This window comes from Anomalospiza imberbis, chromosome 2, assembly GCF_031753505.1.
Source record: "Anomalospiza imberbis isolate Cuckoo-Finch-1a 21T00152 chromosome 2, ASM3175350v1, whole genome shotgun sequence".
Lineage (NCBI taxonomy): Eukaryota > Metazoa > Chordata > Aves > Passeriformes > Viduidae > Anomalospiza > Anomalospiza imberbis.
The window spans coordinates 64,288,053-64,303,895 of record NC_089682.1 but is presented as its reverse complement, the minus strand read 5'-3'; the positions used below and the strand labels follow the sequence as shown (position 1 = coordinate 64,303,895).

At 39.1% G+C, this 15,843-nt stretch overlaps 1 protein-coding gene across 2 annotated transcripts in view; it reads left to right on the top strand.

The window, feature by feature from the left end:
- The first annotated feature begins 1,541 nt into the window (after window positions 1-1,541).
- The window catches only part of ARHGAP42 (Rho GTPase activating protein 42), a 140,115-nt gene continuing 125,813 nt past the window's right edge, over window positions 1,542-15,843 (top strand). Inside the window, exon 1 of one of the 2 annotated variants that reach the window (XM_068181452.1) lies at window positions 1,542-2,176. In XM_068181452.1, coding sequence (XP_068037553.1) covers window positions 2,023-2,176 — 154 coding nt within the window. In that variant the 5' untranslated portion in view covers window positions 1,542-2,022. The remainder of the gene's footprint in view (window positions 2,177-15,843) is intronic. The other variant, XM_068181451.1, reaches the window with a different exon arrangement.

Below are 15,843 nucleotides of genomic sequence, written 5' to 3'. Positions count from 1 at the left end.
TCAGTAAACTATGATGAAGTAAGATCAAATCAAACTTAGAGACCTAGATAAGAACAACAAGAATAAAGAGGGAAATTAATATTTTATTGTATGTCAGAAAACTTTATTTCAGGCATTGTATGGAAGAGTTAAGAGATGACATTATTGTATTCTAAAATTACATCAAAGAATAAACATGGTAGAAGACAATGTTTTCAGTTCCAGATGTCATTGAAGAGAGAACAACTATGCCTAAAATGACCCTGTAGACCATATGTAGACTGAAAATTACATTTTTAATAGTCAGAAAAAAGATCAATTTGGAACATCCTTCCAGTACTTAAACTGGATTCTAAATAAAGTTTCTTAGTTGACAAATGAAATCACATGCTACTGCCTGCAAAAGCATGGAAAGAAGCAGTCCTTTTCAGTCTTTTTCCTCCTATTATTAAAAAAACAGAAAACATGTTAATGAGCAGAGTTTTGTGATCACTACAAATTAAGAGACTTCAATGGGTCTATTAGTATCAACACTGACAACTAACTCTATCCTGAGGAAGTCTCAGCCTTGTGAAAACTGAGAATTATTATTTTTTCACTTCAAGAAAATCTGCAGGCTGTATTAGTAGAAATGGCAGCGTCTCTTCCGCATTTTTGACACTCACAAAAATCTGTTGTGAATACAAAGAGGTAAGTTTTGATGAATAATTAAGAAGTATGAAAACCACAAATTATATCAAGGAATTACAGCATGTAGGAGCATTGAACCTTTCCACACTTCCATATTCAACTGTGTAGACATGGTGACAAATGATTTGGTGGGAGTGTGTGCATGTCTGTATTCTTGAAAGCCATTTTTGGCAAGTGGTGGGCTTCTTGAAGTACAATTACTTTCATGGCTATTCCTTGATGTTTGTTTCCAACTTAAAGGTGTGTTTACAGAGAGCTCTCCTTAAATCCAGTATGTACGCTTGTATACATACTTACATACTGACGTGGTATATCTGGATAAACCACTCCAGTTAAACATACACGAATCAACCAAAGTGTTTCTGTTTACTGTGAAAAGCCCACTCACATACTTGTAAAAACCAACTTTGCTGCAGAAACCAGGGTTGAGGCTCATCTTTAGGACGGATTTGGCTCAGCTGTATCCCCTTCACAGCAACCAAATGCTATGGCAGAACATCTTTGTCCTGCCCGTCCCTGGGGCGCTGCCCCGCCGCAGGCCGGGCGCGCACACGGGGCAGACTGGCCAAGAAGCCAGCAGGATCCCCTGCCAGAGCAGGCCCGCTCGGGCTGGCTGCCTCCGGCCCCGGCTCCCGCGGCCCCTCCAGCGGAGGCAGGAGCCCCCGGGCTGGCATTGCTCCTGCCCCAGCAGCGCGGCTGCTCCCCCGCTTCACCCCGACACAAACCGGTCTCCTCCACGCACACCCTTTGCAATGCCCCTGCGCCTCCGTGCCCCGGTGGTGGATCCTCCCTCTTGACTTTGCTCTGGCCGTCCCAAAGCCCGTGGTAAAGGAGGAGGGCGAGCGCCGCATCTCGCGGAGCCGCGCAGACCTTCCGCTTCGCTCCGGGCCGGAGCGGCCCGAGGCCGCGCCGCCGCTGGAGGGCAGAGCGCGGAGGGGCGGCGAGCGAGGGGCGGGCACTGCCGGGCCGCGTCCCCGGCGTGTGAGCATGCCGCGCCGGGAGGAGGAGGAATTCCTCGGCCGGGCCGGGGGAGGTTCGCGCTGGAGTTAGCGCCGGGCAGGGAGGAAGAGCGAGCGCTGCCGGAAGCGGCGGAGCGGCGCGGTGCTGGGAGCCCGCGGTGCCCCGCGGGCAGCAATGTAGCTGGGTGACAGCGGCCGGAGCGCGCCGCCTCCGCTGCCAGCGGGCCGGTGCGGCGAGTCGGGAACCTCTCCGGAGAGGGGGCAGCCGCTCCTTGTCTTGCCGCTCCCCCGCTTTCCCCTCTGCCCTCGGCTCCGTCTCTCGGCGCGGCCCTCCCTCCGTTCCTCCCTCCCTCCCTCCGCCGCCGGCCGGGGGGCTGCGGCCGCCAGCGCTGCCATGGGGCTGCCCACGCTGGAGTTCAGTGACTCGTACTTGGACAGCCCGGATTTCAGGGAGCGCCTCAAGTGTCACGAGATCGAGCTGGAGAGGACGAACAAGTTCATCAAGGAGCTGATTAAGGACGGAAGCCTCCTCATCGGGGCCCTGCGAAGTGAGTCGGGCGGTGGGACCGGCGGTGGCTGGCAGGAGAAGGGGCTTCTTTTGTTTGAATGGGCGCCGGGCGCGGGCTCCCCTGCCGGCAGCCGCCGAAAGGCGCCTCCTCAACTTTCTCTGCCCCGCTCCCTCCCTTTCTCGCTCCCCGCCGCCGTGCCTCACGTCGCCCGCGGCGGGGCCGGGTGGGTGTCCCGGGGGAGCGGGGGCGGCGCGGGTCCTGCCCCGGCCCGGGGGCCCGGCCGCGCCCTCCCCGCCGGGGGCCGCGGGCAGCGCGTGGGCGCCGCCGCCGCCGGGGCGCGGACCGGCCAGGCCAGGTGGTCCCGCCTTGGGGATGCGGGCAGAGCCCGGGCCGGGGCTGGGGCGGAAAGTCGCCGTGTAGATCGCTGTAAGCTACGGACCAGGCGTGGAGTGTTGCGGCGGGGTCTCTTTTTGGCACGCTGGCTGCTAGTTGCGTGTCTCCAGATAATGAAGATATTCGTAATAAGTGGGCAAAGCGACATAATGAAGCGGATTTATAGGGAGACTTTATATCTTTTCCCCCCATACTGTCGCGTCTTCCTGTGGTAGATTAACTTTTATGTATTTTGGAAGTTCTGAGGGCAGAGATAAACACGAAGAGTGTAGCGCTTTTAAAGGTCTGTGAGTGGAGCAGTGACAGCTTTCTGGGGCATGAAGACAGCAGTCATGCTCTGAAGATCATAAAGTGAAAGCTAGGAATTGCCCAAGAGCGTCACTAGACTCGGTTTGTCCTCCCGTCCTGTAAACCTTGCTACCTACTTCTTGTCTTTACTTCTTAGACTTAGGATCTCTCACCTGTTGCCCAAAATTTTCATTCATGGAAAGCAGAGAAGTTACTTATAGCATATCTTTGTACAACATGATAGAGTCAAAGGCAAGAATTACTTTAATCCTTAAAAATATCTGTCACATTGATGCTGTATGCCAATTTTGTAGGGTTAGGGTAGCAGTAGTGCTTATTATGTGGACATGGAACAGGTGAGCTCTGAGCTCTGCAGTTCTTAAGAACTGTTTCTGACCTGGAGTGTAAACCCAAAGTTTGTGTCCTTACCTAGGAGGTAAAAATTGTGAGGATTTTTTTTGCCCAACAGTAGAGTTGAATTGTACTTGTTCAGGCATCAACTGTATATTTACAACATTGCATTTACATAAAGCAGCTGTTGCCTTTTTGGGAGTTTTTTTTCATATAAATGCATGTATTTCTGGACACATCTAAGTTTTAGTGAGTAGCTGGGTACAAGTCTAACATCTTATATGAATTTTTATTAAATGTAATAAGTTATTGAACCCATGCCCGCAGGATGTGAGATGATCAATTACACAGAAATAGTGCTTGTGTGTGTGTGTATATATATATATATATATATATATATATATATATATATATATATATATGTGTGTGTGTGTGTGTGTGTGTCAGTCTATCTGTATCTCTGGAAACTCATTGGTACAGTTTTCTTTACAGGCAAATAAGTTTATTTGTACTTTAAACCTTTCTGGTTGCTGAAAAGCTTTCTTCCATGTAACAGAAAATCTGAGCTTGTTCTAAGTGGTAAAAACTTACTCTTACAAACCTGTCCAATAAAATAGTAGTGACAGATGAGGACATACTCATGAGGACATGAGTACATGAGTACTTTTTTGACTTGGACTAGCACTGAGAGCTGACTGCTTTTAGGTCCAGATCAAATATAAGCAAACACAACTTTCTTCTTAGGCTGTCTGAAGACAAGCTGAGAGGTTGAGGCTCTTAAGCCTGGAGAAGAGAAGGCTCTGGGAAAACCTTCCTTCAGCTCTCCAGTAACTAAAGAGGCATACAAGAGCTGGAGAGGGACTTTTTTACAAGGATATGCAGTGAATAGGCCGAGGGGTAATGCAGTGGGTTTGTTTCGCTTGGATATTGGGGAGAAATTCTTCACGGTGAGGTTAGTGAGACTCTGTAACAGGTTGCCCAGAGAAACTGTGGATGCCCCCTTGCTGGAAAAGTTCAAGGCCAGGCTGGGTGGGCCTTGAGCAACCTGGTCTAGTGGGAGGTGTCCCTGCCCATGGGAGGGGGTTTGGAACTTGATGATGTTTAAGTCTCTTCCACCACAAGCCATTTTATGATTGTCAAAGACAGATTGCAGTAGAACAAATATTGTATTTGAGAAGTAATTTGAACCCTGATTCTGAAGTGAGTTATCCCATTAGTTTTGGGGAGAACACTTATGAGTCCTTGCAGGATTTAAAACAATATTTCTATCTCAAGTAATGACTACTTAATTTGTAAGTTCTCATGATTTTTCAAAACTTTTAGTTCAAATGTTATTGTATTTGACACAATGCTTATTGTATCCTATATACCAATCTGGAATGTTGTGTCTTTTAGCCTTAGACAAATAAAGTTTGTTTTGGTATAGTAAGAAATCGTTGTCCTCTTGTTCATTTCAATCCCTTGATTTTATGACTGTGTCATTCTTCTATAGAATATTGCCTTAATTCCTGTGTTAGGGCTGCTGAGAAAATGTCTGGATTTTTTCTCAACAATTTAGAAATCCTAAGCTTATGCTCTAAAGTCTCTGTTGTAGGTACTGCAAGGACAGTGTACCTGTTACAGCAAGTAGCACTATTGTATATTTCTAGAGCACAGAAATTTGACTTGTTTAAGCAAATTAGTGACTCCTACTCAGCTTTAAAATCAGTGAAGTGTAAAATACTTATACAAGCCTTTTATTTTTTTTCAAATTTCTTTAAATGTATTTGAAAATCAAATTGTGAAGTAGTTGAGTTTAGTGATAACTTTGTTATTTGATTTTTGAATATTTAATAACCTTAAAGCCTAGAAACAAAACAGGCATTATTTACCAAGTTTTATCTCTAGATGATCTAGGATTTTTATTTACACATCAGTTTGTAGGATCCATTCTGATGGGATAAAAAAACTGGACTGTGCTGTAGAGCTTCAAAGGAAATGAGTTTTGGAACATGTCACCCTGACCATCCTTAGAGAAGAGACAGTGAAACTGACTCAATGCAGTCAGAAAACCCAATATTATTTTAAAGGTTGCTAAATGTAAGTTTTATTATATGAAATGACAGCATGTCCATGGTTTTTCAGGTAAAATTAAACTTCTGTATTACAAATGTTACAAAATTTTAATATTTTCACAATCAAGTGTTCAAGTTACTGTAACAATGCAATGTTTATAAATACCTGGCAGATTCCACAAAAATTGAAGGTAGAACAAATACGCTCAATGTAGTATGCAAATATTTCGCACTTTATTTGGAAAGGTCCCAAAATGAGTCTTTATTTTAATGTGGTTTTGCTACATTAATTCTGTAGAGTGCTGCTTTCCACGGCATGCAGAGCTGTACTACTGTGTTCCATGAAGCAAGCAGTTGACTACTGTGAATACAGTAGGAACTGATAAAGCTAGAATTAATATAAAATCCTCAGCAGCTTTTTCCTAGCATTTTTTGTGCTGTTTCATTGTCTTTCTAAATAAGCAGGATTCTGTGACTAGCCCAGAACAACACAGATTATATGTTCCAGTTTAGCTAGGTTAGCATCCTATCTGTATGGCCATTGTGCCTGCTTCAGCCTTGTCCTACAATTAGTATTTTGTATTAGTATTAGGACTACACTTCCTTTTTCAAATCAGCTGAGGTACTAAATGCATTATTATCTCTTGAAAGATTTAGTTTATGCATGTAAGATATAATGCCTGTTATATCAAAAATGTATCTTTTGACAGAGCTTTAGCCCTGTGTATAGGCACATTTAAGTAGAAGCGTATAGCTTTTTAGTGCACCCAGAAGAGGTTTTTTGTTGTTAACTTAGGAATTGAGAGGCTAGAAAACTTTACAGAACAAATTATTTCCTGTTACAATTGACCTTCTTGATTATTAGGTAACGGTTGGGTTCATAATTTCTTCAGCCGCCTAATTTAATAGATCTTTCAGGTGCATGTTGAAAGTGCATATGCCTAAATGCTTCACATTGTGAGGTCCAGCTGTAGAATGACTCCTAAGGCAGAATTGCTATTTTTCCTTCTTGTTCATTCTAGGTTGTTTTCAATTAAAACATCAAGTCTGTTTTTCCCTGTATTTTTGCCAGTCATGTACTTTGAAATTTTTTTGTAGCTATCTTCTGAAAAAGCAACCTATTCTAGGGTGTTGTCCTATAGATTATATAGGAAATTCCATTATAGAATTACTTGTATGCTTTTAATTTCCATAATAGGCCTACTGACTTGCCAAAGTTAATGAATTTTGTATTTAACAATCCAGAAAAGTGACATTCATCTTGTACAGGTGATCTTGCGACTCAGTGTGTGCAGAAGCCTTCTGTTTTTCCCTCTGGTTTTTGAGGCTCTCTCCATCTTAAGTCCTGTCAAATTCACATATTTGAAGATGAGAGCTGCCTAAGTTTTGGGTTAAGTGGTTGAAAGTTCAGTATGTTTACAGCTATTTTAAATAATACTATACTTTTTCAAGTATCTTATGATGATGCAAATAGTAATGCAGAGATGTGATGTTATATATACATGTAATATAAATAAGATTCAGCAGATATCTTTAGAATTTTGTAATTTAGTAGCAGTCATTAGTTTTATTTTAGTACTTAACACAAGGAGAAACAGACACAAGATGGAAATGCTGTCTTGTGCAAGGGGTGCAAGGGGATGTTATTTACCAGGGTTTTATTGAAATTTCACCCATAAAAAGACTCTTAAGTTGTTTGGCATATTTCAGGGTTTTCAGGGATGATTCACTCCTCTACTGAACCTAATAATAAAAATACAGTGATGAACCTGTTTATACATGGGGACATTTTGGGGATTAGCTCCCTGGAAAAAAAAAGGACAAAACTACAGCATAAGAATTTACGATCTTTTTATCTCTTTGGGGATTCATTTTTTCATTAAAAAAACAAAACCTTTGTATCTTTCCAGAGAGATGCATTTTCCCAGATATATTTGCCTCACATATTTTCAAAAGATTATGTCTTTGCAATGTCTTTTCCAGATTCTAAGTGAAGCAAGACTGAGTTCCTTGAATACTGACTGCTGAAGTTTGATAGCAGTTATTCTCCTTTATTTATGTAGCTGTAGCTTACATTTCTTAGTCCCTAAGTGCATTATTCCCAATTAAAAAAAAATACATTTCCCTCTTAGTATGGCCATACATAAAGATGTGATGCTAACTAAACTAGACCATATGATCTGTGTTGTTCTGGGATATTCCACAGTCACGCTTACTTAGTAAGTAAGCATTCACGACAGTCAGCAGCAGCTTCATGGAGCACACGTGGTCATCATGCCTACTTCAGCCCTGTCCTACAACTAGCATTTACAGGGAGAGACTACATGTTCTTTTTTCCCACTAAAAGGAGATTGAAACTTACTCATTGCCATTGGGTTTTGGTTTTCAAGTTATCTGTTCCATTGCTGTCCTCTTTCTTCTGATAGGCATTTGTAGGGTCCTGTGCAACCTCAGATGGTGTCTGCATTATCTGTGGATTACGGATGTAACTGTCAAAAACATTTCTAACAGTGTTCTGCCTTTTATATAGAGATGCCGGCAGTAAGCTGGTTGGTAGCCAGAGAAGGATCTTAATTGCTTCCTCTAGTGCTTAAAGCAGCTGCAGTCTGTATCATATTATCTTTAGCCAAATATATGTGAAGAAAACAAATATCAGGATGTAGTGGACTGTTAGAGAGTGCATTATTTTCTGGCCATCACATGATGTTTAATTTGGAACCAGTAGTACCTGCAAGTGAATTTCCATACTGTCAGTAATGATTACTGTATTAACAAAGATGTCGAATGACTCAACATGGGTGTTCTTAAGCCTTAATATTGAAACTGATATTCTTTAGAGAAACTTGGTAATTGGATTATGTCAGGCTACCAAAGGAGCAGTTTTGAGTTTCAAATGCCATATGAAATGATGTCTCTGCTTGAAAAAAATATTGTGGATTTTTTTTAAATTAGGATTTTTAAACTGATTTCTTTAAAAGGTCAAATATAATCTGTTTCTTAATGGGCCACTTGGCTTGTTGTCTACTGTGTGCTTCATTTGCTATGAATAAGATAAATGAATTCTATTAATAAGAGACCAGCTGCTTCAGGAATATTGTCTTTACTACAATGGAAAATATGATGCTGTGGTCACTGAACTTGTCCAGATCTCTTGGGTTTTTGTGGGCAGAAGTGCTACAGCAATTCGCAGTTTCCTGTAATAGTAAATAACTTCGTATTCATCCTCTGGAAAAAAAAAAAAAACAAAACCAGAGGACAATACAGTCCTTCTTACTACTGAATAAGTAAGCCAGTACTATATCTTTGCCTTTCTATTTTTCCTGTATTCTCAAAATTGTAATTATAAGTAAATCTGGAATATAGAGAAATTTGGTACCATGAATTTACTTTATTAAATATAGTCTCGTGCTAGTATTACATAAGGTAATCCCTACTTATCAAGCTCCATATTAAAAACAGTTTTTATCCTTTCTATTTCTGCTAGAAGGCTGTTCTAGAGCCTTGTTACTCTGAGAGTTGGATAACTCATTAAAATAATTTAATCTGCAAATTCAAACTTGTTTATGCTAATTTTCCTTTCACTCAACTTGTTGTTTACTTGGATTTGCTTGGTGAATAATCACATCCTTTTGCTGGACTGAACAGGCTGTTCACATCCTCTCTTCTAAGAGGTTCTCTGATTTCTTGGTCATTTTAGTAGCTCTTTTCTATGCCTTTTTGACTTTTAAGTTTTCAAGAGCTCTAAATGTAGGGAAAACAAAACTAGTATAATAGTCTTCATAAGTTTTAGCTTTCCATATTCTGTAAGAACAATCATTAAATCCAATTTATGCCTATGGTCTTTTGACTATGTGGTGCTATGGATTCCTCAAGTGTATGATTAAAGGTGAAAAAGTCTCAGGATCTTACAGGCAGTAGCATTGAAGTATATATTTAAACTGAAGAAAAATAACTTGACCTTCTTCCATATTAATATGGAATTGAAGTACTGTTGGGCAGCAGTGTAGCCTTCCATTGGCACCCTGTGAAGTGCAAATAGCTTTCATTAGAAAGATATATTCACAGCAGGTTATAAACTCCAGGCTATGTTACAGTGTAGTTTTTCAGATTAGTTTGAAGTTATCAATTTAAATCACTTCCCTCTCCTGAATTATGCAAACTTGTATTTCACAGGACACAAAAGCTTAAACATGTTACTGCACTCTGGTGTTTTGATTAATATAGTTCAGACATGGCAAAACAGTATGGAAATGCTGTTATGCCTTAAGTCTTATCTTCTTTTAGCTCAATATTTAAAGCAGGATACAAGGTCCTGCAATGCCTCGGTCATAATTTGTTCTACTGCTCATGTTAGTTGATTTGCAAGTTGATTGAAAAGAGGTTTGCATGCCAGATGTGTGTTATAGTGTCTGTTTATAAAGGTACTCTTGGTCTCAGAAAGATATTATGTAAATCAAAGCAGGTATCACCATTAGAATTAATTTTCTACTATTAAAACCTGTAAGTAAAATAAACATCATGAAAAATAAAGCAGGTAACAATAAGAAGAATCTGTGATTTTGCCAAGAGGTTGGACCAGATGACACTTGAGGTCCCTTTGGGCCTGGTATTCTATGATTCTGTGATTTGATTCTGTAGAACCATCTGTTTGACATGAGATCAGCTTCTGGTGTCTTCTCACAGAAGCCACCTCTGCTGCCCTTCTCTGCCTCTACCTTGCCATGTAAACCCATTAAAACTTTTCTCCAAGTGCTTTCAGTGCTTCTGTCTTTGGAAGAGAAATATTTTGGTTCCTCTTCTAACAAGCAGCTGCTGTATAGGCATTTCATGACTGAGAATTGTTTTGTTGTTCACGGGGACAGGGGAACTTAGGAAAAGAACCGGGGAATTAATTATTAAAAAGCTGCAAAGGCTTTTAATTCTTTTACAGTAGATCTTAGGTGAGGTGGTCATTCAGCTGACCTGTTTAGACTTCAATTAAGGATATAATTTTTTTATGATGACCCCTTCCTCCTGCTTTCTGCACAAAAATACCTGGTAAGAACCTGGTTGCTTCTAGAAAATTACCAAATATAAAAATCATCTTTGTTCTTTTTGCCCAAGTCCTCACCTTTCTGACTGTCTCCTGCACAGAAAAAAACCCCACAAATCCTTGGTAAAACAACCAATACAGGAGATAGGGTTTCCTGTAAAGACATTTCATTTTGAGTTAAGTTCTTTGGTAATTGAAAGTGCACAAGAAGGGATAAATGGGTTTAGTTAAACTTTTTTTTCCTCTGCTGTAATAATTAGATTAATTTCAAGAAGTGGCTAAATGTCAGTGTAAATATTTGCAGATCATTTCTTAGAAGCCACAGTTTTTAAAAGTGCAGTTCATATTTAAATGAAAGGGCAGAGAGATTTGTGATGTTGTAGTGGTACATGTTGATGTTCAAAAGCCTGCCCAGATTATCAGTATTTTCAAAGCCTTTGGAGCTCTGGGACCATGCTATTCAGAAAGTTTACATTCCTTTGTATGTCCATTCCTTCCATCTTCTCACCCTTTTCTGTCTTATTTGCCTTTAACCTTTGTTTACATAGGATGAGGAGGAGTTGAGAGAGGTAGAAGTTGAGAGAACATGAGAGCTCATCTTGTGTGGAATTTACTATTTGTATAAACTGTTACTTTAAATCCATGAATATTATAGAGGGGTGAATTTCCTCTAAGCCTAAAATTACTTATAAGTTGCAGGGAGCATACAGAAGAAACTTGCTGTTTTGAAAAAGATTGCTCTGAGTCTGAGGTTATTAATTAAAAAAAAATGTTCCCTTTTTGAACCTTTTCATGTCTAGAACTACCACTGCCATTAAAACAAGCTGTATAATGATACTTCAAGAAAAAAACTAAATACCTTTCCATGCTTCTCGTGTGAGTTACCTGTTAGCCTACATACACAAGGAAGCTGTGGAGCCATGTCACTTACCTTCCGGGAAACCTCAAAATAAGTAAGACTTGAGCTTTACCGTAGGAGTGGTAAAATCCCCTTATTCTGGGGAAGAACGGAAGTTATGAGAACATTGAGAGACTGATACTGCTAAAACTTATATGTGTAAAAATACATCTGTTCATTATAAAGTGTTGTATTTTACCTTCTAGGGTAAATAAAAAGTATTTATAAAATATTTTACCTCTAGATTGGTTATTAGGAAAAGTTTTTTCAGCCAGAGGGTGGTTGTGCACTGTTACTGAATTGCTGCTTTCAATTGGTATCAGATCTGATTAAACAGGAGTTGGTTTAAGCCACAACAAAGTAGGTGGGGTTAAAATAATCTTTGGGAATATTAATTTTTGATTAACCATGTGCAGATACTGAAATGTACTATGGCTAGTACTACTTCCCCTCTCCTATTTTTTTTTTCCCCTCTCCCAGTTTCAGCATATTATTGACCAAGCCTGATGGTTAAAACTAAGGAAAAATAGTGCAGTATGGTAAACATCATGAATGCCTGATGTGATGTTTTTTGACTCATAGATCTTTGTCTAGGAATTACTGACTGGTTATTTTTGTACAGACTGGATATGAGAACTTGTTACCTTAATTTGATAAATTTATTGATGTCAGTCCAAATGAAGTAGCAAGGAAATGAATGCACTGCATCTTCTCAACATATTTTCTTCTTGACAATGGCCAGTGCTTCACTCTGTTTCTTAGAGGGAATTCCCTTGCTTTTTTGTTTTTAAGAAGTATGATGAGACTTCTGTGTTGGAAGACATGCTTTTCTTTTTTGAGAGTTGAAAATCGTTAGAATCACAGCAAATCACTCTTTGTTGTCTTTGCATGATCTGTTTGGGACATTTTCAGCAAGACAAGAAACAGCAAATGTGGCATGCCTACAGGGCAGCTAACACTGACTATGAAAAGTAGTTGGCTGGTGGAGGGGAAGATGAGTACATTTAATAAGGTGAACATGGGCTTGCAGACTGACAGATGCCAGAAGTATCAGTTAAAGGATTTTATGGATAGTTTTTGCATTTATGGATGTTGAGTCTGGTCCTGCTGCTCGTTTTCTGGAGAATGCTGAAAAATTGTGAGGGCACAGAGAAGACCCTTTTGAACATTTGAAGAGCATATAAACATGCCTCACCACCTTGAAGACCATGAACACCATGTAGCACGTGTTTTTCACCATTACTTAATCTGAAAGTTAGAGATTTATTTATATTTATATTTTGTGTTTATATTTATATTTTTATTTATATAAAATGAAAAATTCTTGATGGGAGGTTTTGCTAAAAGACCAAGGTGTATGAAGATCCAAGTGTTGCCAGAAGCTATACAAATTAAGATAATAAACCTGCAACTGCAAAGCTAGTAAGGTGCTTCCTTAAGACTAGAATGGACTTTTCATTGCTGGAAAATCTTAAATTGTTTGTATTTTTTTCCCCTATATTTAAGTCTTGTTCACTTATGCCTGTTGGACTTGAAGTATTAAATCCTGAAACTTCTGTTCAGGGTAGCAGGGCTTGTTGATCATATTGGTTTTTTCTTGCCTTAAAAAGAAATGCTTTCAGTCTATTTGCAAGTCATGAAGTTACATTCCTTGAATGTACATGTGTGAGTGAAACTTTGAAATCTGTGAAGAATACATCCTTAAGATATTTTACTTTAGTTTAATGTTTTTAATGTTTAAAATTCTTGCAAATAAGGTCTTAGATGTTTCCTTCTGGTACTCTTTACTTTGGTATCAGCATAGTGATTCAAAATGGAGGTGCTATGCTGTAGTAACTGTCTTATGGGGATGTTTTTGGTGTCTGCTTTTGTTGTTTTGGGTTTTTTCCTTTTTTCTTTCTTAGTTTTGAACACTAGTATGTATTATTTTAGTGTATGTAAATGCCTGTGGAAATATACATTGAAACAAAACCAAATAGTTGAAGATGGGAATACTATGTTTCTTTTCCTATATACAGACATTAAATATGTTCAGTCCAAGTTGCAGTCTTACAGGTATGTAAAGGTAGCAAACTTAACATTTTTCAAAGATCCTTTATGTCAGGAAAGTGGGTTTAATAGCTTAGCTTTTAAACCCACTAAATTTTAGCTTAACAAAGCTTAGCTTTGTTATCCTGTTGAGATAGAGATAGTCTGAACTACTTAAAGAACCTTAAAATTCTCATGGTTCTTGTGTATACAGTGTGTTGTTGTCTACTACCATGACTGGTTTAATTGGAAACTGACATAAGAACGTAGAGGTATGTCTAAGGTGATTCTTGTGGGCATAAATGTAAGCTTGGCAATATACTTAACAAAGTTTTCTCACAAATACAGTCAGTATGGTTGGCTTTTTGCTACGTGAGCTTAGAGCTGTTGCATCTTTGTGCTGTTTGGGAGCCTAAGATCAAACGAGAAATCCAAAATATTTCATTTTGTGAAGAGGCGTTTAGACACAGCAGGATATTTCCTGTTTAGATAGGCAAATCTTCTTTGTATGCTGAGAGATTTCCTGATTCACTTATACAGAATTTTTGAGTTTGCCCTTTAAGCTATAGCTTCTGTTGCTAAGCTGGTTGAAGATGCAATCTTCTGCACCCTAGCCAGCATGACACAACTCATTTTCCCATGAACTGATGGGATGTTCGTCTAAGTCTTACCATCTTTTGTTTATCCCCAGATTGCAGGATGAAAGATAAAAATGTTAAGGCCATGTTCAAGAAATTTGTTTAGCATTTAGTTTTTCAGGTCTAATAGAGAAGTGAAAAATCACAAGTCTTGTAAAAGTACATTTTTTTGCCATTCTTTTTCCTCTGTAATCCAAGAGACACATTGGTCTCTGGTCTAAGTAAATTAAACTCACAAATTCACAGGATCTACTGATTTCTTTTAGTTCCATACAACCTAAGAACTCTCATTTTTTATATTCTTATACAATATTGATAACTGTACATAGTGCTACTTTTCTGGTTCGTGCCTTCTCTGTGTAGTTGAAATACAGCAGCTTAAAATTTGTTTAGTCTGTTTGCATTGCTACAGCACAGCAACAATGTAATTCTTTATTTTGTTGTTTCATTTAATTTTACTCTTGTCTCTTAATGCGGCATATCCCAAATCTCCTGGGAATGGTAATCATTTTAAATTTACTAAAATGGCATTGCAGATCATGTGGGTTTTTTTTCTCCACCAGCTTTCTGACAGCTTCCAAATCATTTGTCAGTGAAATATGCATTATGCTGTCACAACTCCTCCTCACTGACACTCCAGAGCTTCTCTGATGCTCTCTATGAGAAGCCAGAGTTGTCAAATGCACCTTGAGACTTCAAGACTGTTTTACAATAAAAACTCCCTTGCATGCCTACTTTTGTCACTTCTCTTGACGAGTCATTATGGAGCTCTGAGTACTGTGTTGCTGGGTTGAACATCAGTTTTGCAATGTTTTCTTGAACGTTTAATGTTCCCAAAGGAATCCATGATATTTTGACAAACACTTCTCTTGTCCCTTTGTAAATCAAAATGGCACTTGAATAACAATGCATTTATACAGATGGAATAAAACACACGACAGCAGTGTTACTCTTACTAGTGAATGGGTTGGGGGGGATGATGTTTTGATGTTTTAGTGGCTTGATATTTTCTTGGTTGGTTGGTTGGTCTGGTTATCTTTTTAAAGCATACTAAGTGATATAAATCTTGATCCCCCTGCCCCTTTGTGGGATATGCAGGAGGGGCTGAGTACAGTGCAGATGTGCAGAGACTATGAGGTTCTGCATCAGTGAGAGTTGGAGTTTCTGTGTATCAGTCCTATGTCTGGGTTCTTGGCAGATATCAAACCAGTCGTATGGCAAGTTCTTGCCTCTCTTCTTGTCACAGTTGTCCCACAGTAAAATAAAACCTGTGATTTGGGGAGATTTATCTTTAACTTGTATATCTTTTTATAACTAGTACTTTGGTTTTTTGCTGTATATAAGCAGGTGTTGAGTAATTTAAATGTCTGTTAACTGTTATGAGGGCATTTCACTTCCATCTCAGTTTCTACATATGCCTTTAGGTTGAAATTTAAAAAACCCAGTTATTATCTATAAAAGCATTAAATACCATTTTTAACATTTGAATTACTATTTGAATTTGCTTGATTTGGGTACTTATAAAACAGGTACTTTTTAGTCTAAGAGTGGGATCTTAAAACAGTTGATTAATCAACTGTTTATCAAAATAGCATAGGCGTTCATTTTTTTCTGAAGCTAAACAGATCGTTCAGGTAATCCCTACTATTAGTGCAGTAGAATTTTTTATGCTGCTGTACGTCGTACTGCCAGCAGAAATTTTGTCATGCTGTTTTGTTAAACTTCATTAAAAGTATATTGGCTCTTTAAATATGAAGTCTTATACTTCTGTAACTCCTCATTTATTCAAGTGAGAATTCTATTTGTGCTTCTCAGAGAAATTTAGGAGGGAGGATTTATGGTGAGATCCAAATCTACAACATGGAATTTGGTCTCTCAGAAGTTTGCTTCTGCTTCTAAAAGGATGTCAAGTAAATGGAATGTTTGGGGTTTTTTTAACAAACAAACCCCCATAAATTGATAGCACTTCTGCAGAACCTGATTGTTTCCCTATGAAACAAATTAATGTAGTCAGTAGTTAAGTC